The sequence below is a fragment of the Notolabrus celidotus genome, chromosome 4 (genome assembly GCF_009762535.1).
Source record: "Notolabrus celidotus isolate fNotCel1 chromosome 4, fNotCel1.pri, whole genome shotgun sequence".
NCBI classification, from domain to species: Eukaryota; Metazoa; Chordata; class Actinopteri; order Labriformes; family Labridae; genus Notolabrus; species Notolabrus celidotus.
The window spans coordinates 10,518,885-10,527,261 of NC_048275.1; the positions used below are offsets into that span (position 1 = coordinate 10,518,885).

Below are 8,377 nucleotides of genomic sequence, written 5' to 3' on the forward strand. Positions count from 1 at the left end.
TACAGTGTTTCTTTGACATCATAATTACTGTCATGCATTTTACTCCTCTCATTAGATTAAAAGCACATCTTTTAAATTCCTCATTCATGTGACTTGGTGGATTAATGAACATATGAAAGGAGGAATACTGTGTCAGCTAGTCACAGTAAAATGTGCCTCTCCTATTTCTGATTATTGATACTGCTAAAAACAATACTTGGCAAACCTTTGAGTGAAGGGTTTACAGGTTCAGGGTCCTTTATTTGTACCTGTAGGTTGATTTGTTTTGCAGCAATATGATGAAACAACACAATGAGAATTTGAATAAAAACTATGAAAACACACCGAAACGTGATAATTAAAACAGTAAACGGGGCTCCATAAATTAGAACATAAGCAGTACACTGCAACAACTCAAAATCTTACCAAGTGAAACCCTCTCATTTTTAGTCAAAATGTCTTATCCCACTTGATTTAAGATACATTTACTTAACAAGTAACATTTGAGCACGATAGAGGGACTTGTTTTAAGACAATGTATCTTAAATATCTTGTTAAATCAAACAATTTTGAAATGATCTTGTTTTGAGTTGTAATTTAGAAGAAACAAGGTTTATTTTACATTTCATACATTTTTCAAGCTGAGATCTTCTTTGTAGAAGACGGATAATCTTGATTTAAGAAAAACACTTTACTTGATTTAAGTACATGCATTGTATTGGAGAAAAAAAACAACTGGAGAAAGTTGTTTTTTTAATCGTGGGTTACAGTTTTCAGGCACTGTTTCTTCTAAATCAGATAAAAACATACATCCTTAAAAACTACATGCACACAATGAAACACCTACTTTAGAGCATAGCTGGCTTATCCTAAAGAACAAAATGACTGAATATTAGTATATCCAGCTCACTATGAGAAGACATTATATCTCAAAATGCTCAAATTAAACTTTGTAATCTTATTTCAAGTCCAAGATGGTCTTAAACCTAGAGAAGTTCTGCTATAATACAACTCAAGGTGAATATATCTCAAATGAAGAAGTTGACATGAAATGTATTAGTGCAAAAAACGTTTTTGAGTGAAAAAATACTAATTGTTAGCATTCTTGGCTTATTCTGAGACACTAAGCTTTAAAATACTGGCAAGCAAATTTTCACTTGTTCTATTGGCATTTTTTCCAGTGTATCAATAGATAACATATGTGAAATCATTGACTGACTGTCTTGGCCAGGTCTCCCCTGAAAAAGAGATCTTTGAGCTCAATGGGACCAACCTGGTTAAATAAAGGTTAAAATAAAATGCAGTGTTTGCTACATCTTGTTCAGCTCAGTGAAATCAGTAGGAGCAAAGCTGAGGATGTTTCCTTCTTTGGGTGTCTGATAAAACCTTTCACTACTGATCACAACTTAAAACCTTTAAAAAAAAAACCTGGTTACAAATCTGCAGAGATCTCACCAGAATGTATTTGTGTAAGAGGAAAAAAAAAAAAGGTAAACTGTTTCTGCATTTCATCACAGAGACCCTTGACCGTGTCTGCATGTAGTGGTTGGTAGGGTAATATTTAATTGCTCATTCCATCTCTCCTCTTTGGCATTTGCATAAAAGATGTATTCAACCCTTCAGCCAATCAGCACATAAATTAAATCAAAGCCTTTGGGGGTTTGTACAAATTTGATATGAGGCTGATGACCCACAGACTCATTTATAGTCCAGTCATGGGAGGCACAACAGGAAAAGCAATTTAGTTATCTAAGCTATAAACTGCGTGCTCTGTGAGGTATTACAAAAATCAGTTTTGAGAATGATTTCGAAGCCCTTCAAGCTGAAATGTTCCTCTTCTGAAAGCAATTTCAGTTTGTGTGAAGCACAAAACAACTCTGGCCTCAGAGCCTGTTAATAAATATGATGAAAATGTTCTCCGATGCATTTATAGCCTCAGCGGTGCGTTCAGTTTGCAGCTCTCTCTCTCTCTCTCTCTCTCTCTCTCTCTCTCTCTCTCTCTCTCTGTCCCCGCAGAGGACAGACGAGCTGGCTGTTTGGATTTATTTTTGTTTACAGGACGTCATCTATAATTAAAGCAGGTGAATCGATGGTTTTACAGCATCTGCATGACTAAAGACCTTGGAACAGGAGAGGTTTGATGCAGAAATAGTCAATGTGAAAGTGAAAGAAAGAGGGAGGAGAAGAGAGGGGCTGGCTGAGGGATGTTGGGTATCAGGTTATGGCTGTTTCTGCAGCTCTCTGCTGTTTTGTGACCGTGTGGGAAGACTAAACCTCTCATTACCCTCTGACTCCTGCACCACCCTCCACTCTCCTTCTCTGTATTTATTCCAGCCCCTGTGATCAGACCCTCACATCCCTATGTAGAAGCTGTCTGTTTGCTGTGAGAACCAGCCCCCACGCCCCCCTCACACACACACACACACACACACGCATACAAAAACAGCCCTCTGACCTCTGATTTTGTTTGTTATCGGCGTTAGTAAAGAGGTCACCTCAGAAGCTTAATGGCTGAACGACTGAACATTCCTCTTATGGGCCCCGACCATTGAAACATTAACACACACCACACAAACACACACACACTCAAATCCCTCTACAAATCACACACACACACACACACGCACACTGCAGCTGTAAGTGGATTTGTCCATGGCACGGATATGGTGAAACTTAGAAATGGGGGCAGTGGATCACATGAATGAAGTGTGTGTATGAGACTTTAAATTTGGGCCTAACTAAGATTTGATTTCAGCACATTTTTACTAAAGTTTGACTGAATTCACTCTGAAAAAAGGAGGAAATAAGAAATATTGGTCCTCATACTTCAGTTTGTTGAGACTCAGCAGTGTGTGGTGTGCCCGCTCGTGTGCAGCAGTGTGAAAGGAACATGCTGATTGAGCTGAACAAACCAGAAATACAGCAATGTGTGGGAACACTGACATAACACGTACATGACTCTGACACACGTGTGTACAGGTAACTGACAGGTTTATGCAGTTATCGACATGGAGAGAGGGATGTGACTTCATCTAATCTTCAAATGTTAGCAGAGTTCAAGCAAACACTGACTGGGAACATAACAAGCATTGTTGTTGTTGCAGGGAATAAAAATCATTTGCATTAAACTGCAACAATGCAAACAAAAAGGGAGAAGGCAGCATAAAGAAGTTTTATCTTCAGTTTAATAGCATACAGCATCCGTTCATAAATACATGTTTACATTTTCTGCTTTTCAAATACTTCAAAAGAGAGCAGGCAGCAACGCAAACATCGCAGAGCAGATCCAGCAGGTATTCAACAGAAACCAAGAGAGGGCAAATTAATGTTTAAACTGTATGCAGTCGTCACATCAGACCGGTGGTTTGTCTGAGGAAGTCAGGGAGTTCCCACTGACTTGAAAACATAACAGGTCCACAGTGAAACAGGTTTTTTAACGTTTGTTCACCTTGAGTTTGAGATCTGTGTTTCCTTTTTAAGTTAAAATGTCATAAAAAACAGATTTCAACCACTTTAAAAACCCAAGAAGAGTAAAAACAAACTAAAAACATGATTAAAAACACTGCTCTCTTCTGATCTACCTCCTCCTCTTCCTACTCCTGAGCAGGAGTGAAGCTGAGGAGAGGTAGCAGGAATGTGACACCGCTCTGTAAATGAAGAGCAGCCCCTGTGAAAGGCGTTCTGATTGTTCGGCAGCATTTTGGAGTCTGATTGTCACCAAACGCTCAAGAGAGTTTCATGAAGAGTAAAGAAGTCTTCAAAGTTTGTTACAAATTTGACTTTTGTTTTTGACGGCTCCACATTTACATGATAAAACACTTTCCTCGATTTAAACGAGCTACTCAAACTGAGAGGATTAACACAGGCACTGAAGATAATAGGCACTTAAATATGTTAGTTTACAGCACTTAATCAGAAAACATTCATTCAACAGATGCATTCAAAGCACAAACACAATACTGACAGGGGTGAAATAAAAGTGCAATCTGTTTCAGAGAAAGCTATCAGGAGGGAGAACACAGAGGGCCTCACATCTCTAATGGCATTACCACTCACTGAGTCCATGAAGGAGCACGGACACGACCTTCTGCGAGGAGCAGAGCGTCTATGTTAGTCACACCGTGCCCAACCCACACTCCAGCCCTAACAGAATTACCTCCAAAATTGAGTTAAAGTCAAACTGTGAGGAATGTCCTGCTGGTCCAGAGGCGAGTTGGACAAGATGGAGTCTGAAGAGAGAAATGGGTGACAGGAATTTAAAAATGGAAGCAAAAAAAGTTGTTTGGGTTTGGTTTAGAGAGGATACGTGGTCTGGTTGAGCCCATCAAAAAAAGCAGGTTAATGTTTAAACACCTGTGATATGTTGATTACTTAACTAGTCAGTAAGGCAACCTTGGACCTCCTCTTTAAACCGTATCACACTTAAAACAAACATTCAAACACAAACATGTGAAATTCACCCACTGCATGAGCGCAGGGAGAAATTAAACGTGGCTACAAAACAACAACAAACATATTCTACACACAGATATGATACACCATAAGAGCGAGGATTAGTGGCTCCTTTTTTTGTCAGAGCAGAAAAGACTCCATACTGGGGTTAAAACAATATATTATTTATATCAATGCTTTCCTGGTAAAGACGAAGCTTTTTCAATGCAATAACATTCTCAGACCATGTGCAGTTAAGGCTAAAGAGATAAATAACATCACAGACACAGTATATACACATTAAGGCTTCATTTTACCTGCAGTATTTACACCGGTAAGATCGTCAGTAGTCATTTCATAGTTTCTAGTAGTCATACTTCATCTGATAATACCTTTTAAAACACTGTCACATATCACAACTGATTGCATCACACTGATTTGATTGTCGACATGTGTGGGGAATGTCAGGTCTCTGTTCATCTTCCTGATTCAGACCGGGTGAGCAGGCAGTACCATCCTGGTTCTCGGGACAGCTGCTGCGTGTATGGGCAACTGCTCTTCAGGTGTTTCTGCAAGATACACCGGGTCAGTGTCGCTCTCAAGAGCTGAGTTTATGCAGGGATCTGTGGCGGCGCTCGGCTGCTCTGCGGGCTGGCGAGGAGGAGCGGGAGGGGGGTACGATGGAGACTGCAGGATGTCGGCGTATCGCTGGCTTGCTTTGGTCTCCCTCTGAAGGACTTTTCTCAGCAGGGGTTTGAGCAGCCCGATGGTTAACTGGCTGTTCTGTGGGACTGCAAAGGGAGCAGGCGGAGAGGGGGATGTGATGGACATGGAGAAGGAGGACGAAGAGGATGAAGGGGGGCTGTTAGGGGAGGGGAGGTTTTTCAGCACCAAGTTGAGAATAGTTGTGACGGTGAGGTCTTCAGGGCAGAGCACCCACAGTAAATCCAGGTATGGGTCCAGGTCTCGATGCTGGGCCACCTCGCACAGCAGCGTGGTGAAGATCTCCTTGTTGAGCAGTGGACTCTGCTTGCAGAACTTCTGAGCCACCTGGGTGACCCTCTCCCACTGCTGCATGGCCATGAGGATCCTCAGAGCCTGAAGGATGGCGTTGGGCCGCCCGCTGACCAGCAGCAGCTCCACCTCCACATCCTGCTGCTGGGCTCGGTCCACGCTCAGGCTGGACAGGGTGCACAGGGCCCGTTTGTAGAGCGGCACATTGTTCTCCCCGCCCTCACCTCCTCTCGCGCCGGAGAAGCCCCAGGAGGAAGTGGCCAAGCTCAGACCCAGGCCGGTGGAGCCCAGCTGCTGCTGCTGCTGGGCGAGCTCCAGGAACGTGGGCAACCAGCTGGGCTGGAAGTGAAACACAGAGACGCAGAGGAGTTCGAACACGGGCAGGGCCGCTGGAGGAGAGGAGCTGGTGGGTTTGACTTTACAGTTGGCGATGTGATCACCTTTGAGGCTGTGGTTGTGTTTCGGCCTGCCATTCGTGAACGACATGGAGGCTGCAGTGCTGGGTGTCACCGCTGGGGTGAGGACAGTTTTCCACATGTCTGGTGACGCCTTGCTGGACAGAGAACGCTCCCCGTTGTAGTGTAGCTGTAAGGCAACCTGTGCCGCCCTCCACGCCTGGCAGGGGAAGGTGCTGAAGATGGAGTTGAGGTACAGCAGAGCCTCGTGATCCAGCTCTGAGGAGGACAACAGTCTCGCTACTTCTTTCTCCACCAGTGTCTCACACACAGCCTCCACCTCTTTCACACTCTGCCTTGCTAAGCTCCCCTTCACCTCCTCCAGACTGACTAGACTCTTGAGCTCAGCCTCCAGAGACACCATTAGCTTATCATGCCCTGCTGTATATCCCCCGTCACCATTCTGGGACAGTTCTGCTCCTCTCTGCCTCAGGAGGAAGTTCCTGACGATGGTGGCTAAAGAGATGGGAGCCTGGAACCTCCCTCCTTTCTTCAGATTGTCCACAGTGAGCTGTGTGCTGCTCAGGCTCCTCTGCTGGTAGTATTTACATGCCTCCTCGAAGACGGCCTCCACCAGGAGAGCTCCGGAGTCAATACTCTCCACTGTGCTGAAACCACAAGGCTTCATCTTGTTGGAGTCAGTGTCCTTGTTTACAACCATAAAAAGTCCAGTTTCTGAGAGGAAGTGAGGCGTCCGTTTCTCTGCATGATCCGTGTATAACACCCCCTCTCTCTTTAGTGTGAGCTTGTCCAGCTCCCTGCCACAGTTCACGTCTATCAGATGCAGGTTTTGCCCTACCAGCACAGCCAGAGTGTCCTGGTACATGCAAAGACTAGTGTGTGTACCAAATTTGACCAAACAGTTGTCTGCCAGCTTGAAAACCTGTCGAAGAACCCCGTCTTTCTGCAGAAAACACACCCAGCCTGTACTGAGCAGCAGCAGCAAGCCTCCACAACCTGTAGGTGAGACGTCGTAGATCTCAGGCGGGTCAAGAGTCGATAAATACCCCAAACAGTCCGGCACCAGTCTCTTAAAGTCAGACTCTTTCGCTGACAGCTTCTTGAGGGGCGTGTTTTTACATGAGGTGCTGACTGTGAAGGAGTCATGGTGAGGGGACCAGGTGAGGAAGAACTTGGAGATGCTCAACAGAGGCTTCATTTTTAAGTCAGGGAGGAGATGCACACATTCCCCTGAACTGATCACGTTGAATTTTGGGTTATTGTGGAGGGCGATTTTCACTCCACCCAAGCTGACAGCCCCCTCCTCCACCTCGAAGTCACGTCTGCAAACACAGTATCTGAGTTTGTTCCTCGGGGAGCTGAGGGCAGGGGAGCTCTCTGAGGGCGGTCTCTCCTCACACCACACGATAAGATTAGGACAGGCACACACTGAGACCACCACGGCTCGGGGGCTGTTGCACAAGTCCGATGTTTGCAGGAGATGCCAGCCTGCTTTGCACTCCTGGAATCTCCAAAACTCAGCTTTCCCATCCTCGTAAATCACTGCCACGACCACTGCGTCCCTGCTGCTGCTGCTCCTGTTGTTGTAGTCCAGGTATAAAATATCCACAATAGGTACGGTTCGTGTGAGACGTAAATCCAGCTTCTTCTGGTTCTGGGCCAGCTGAGGTTTGTCATACTTGTCAAAAGTCACAAGACCCACCTTAGGCTTGCGGAGGATGACATGGATGTGACGAGCATCTGGGCTCAGACGGACGTGTGACAGGCTCAGTTTGAAGATCTCAGTCAGCTCTTTACTGCGAGTATAGTCCCCGAAATCTGTCACCTGCTCCAGCCCCAACCGAGCCATAACTCGACCTGGTTCCAGTCTAAGCGGCGGAGTTGAGCTCCGTGTTAACCTGCCACAACCTATGAACCAGCCTGCTAGCTTGTGTGGGACATAAATCCGACTTCAGGCTAACTGAGAGGCATCCCGTTAGACTTCCTACCAGAGGCTTCATCCCCATTGGTAACGTTGACGCGGAAGGATACATCCAAAGACAGTCTTCGACTCCGCTGACTCCATGTCGGTGGACAGAAACGGACAAACACAGTTTACTGACAATCACGGATCGGAGAGTTTTAGAGCCTGAACCGTTGAAGCCACTTTGGTCGCTCCGATGCTATGCTAGCACTCCCCTGACATCACGGGATCGGGTACTTCCGGATACCGATGATGTTTTTACACAAGGGGGAGGAGCTACACGAAGGCTGGCAAAGATTTTAGAGGAGCAATGAGAGGAGCAACTGCGGCTGCTGGGGAGTCGTCAGTCCTCATTGCCCCAGATAGTAACACAAGATCATAATGAAATCAAGTTAAACATCCTGACATCTTTGTGTTCAGAGAAATAGTACAGTAACTTTTATGCTCTCTAGATAAATTTAAGATTTACCTTTTTAATCTAGCTTTTAATTTGAAATAATTTATTTTTAGCACTGGAATGCATTATTATTTTTATTATTTTAATTATTATTTTAATCATTATTACTTGAATCAT

General features: G+C 44.8%; 1 protein-coding gene across 1 annotated transcript; it reads right to left on the reverse strand.

Annotated features, from left to right (window-relative positions):
* Positions 1 to 3,146: 3,146 nt before the first annotated feature.
* LOC117811973 (Hermansky-Pudlak syndrome 6 protein) lies at positions 3,147 to 8,052 on the reverse strand. Its single transcript, XM_034682483.1, has one exon. The coding sequence runs from the start codon at positions 7,687 to 7,689 to the stop codon at positions 4,900 to 4,902; it is 2,790 nt and encodes a 929-aa protein (XP_034538374.1). The 5' UTR covers positions 7,690 to 8,052; the 3' UTR covers positions 3,147 to 4,899.
* Positions 8,053 to 8,377: the final 325 nt, after the last annotated feature.

Coding starts and splice junctions, on each gene's coding strand:
- LOC117811973 (XM_034682483.1), bottom strand. CDS start 7,689: ATGGCTCGGTTGGGGCTGGAGCAGGTGACAGATTTCGGGGACTATACT.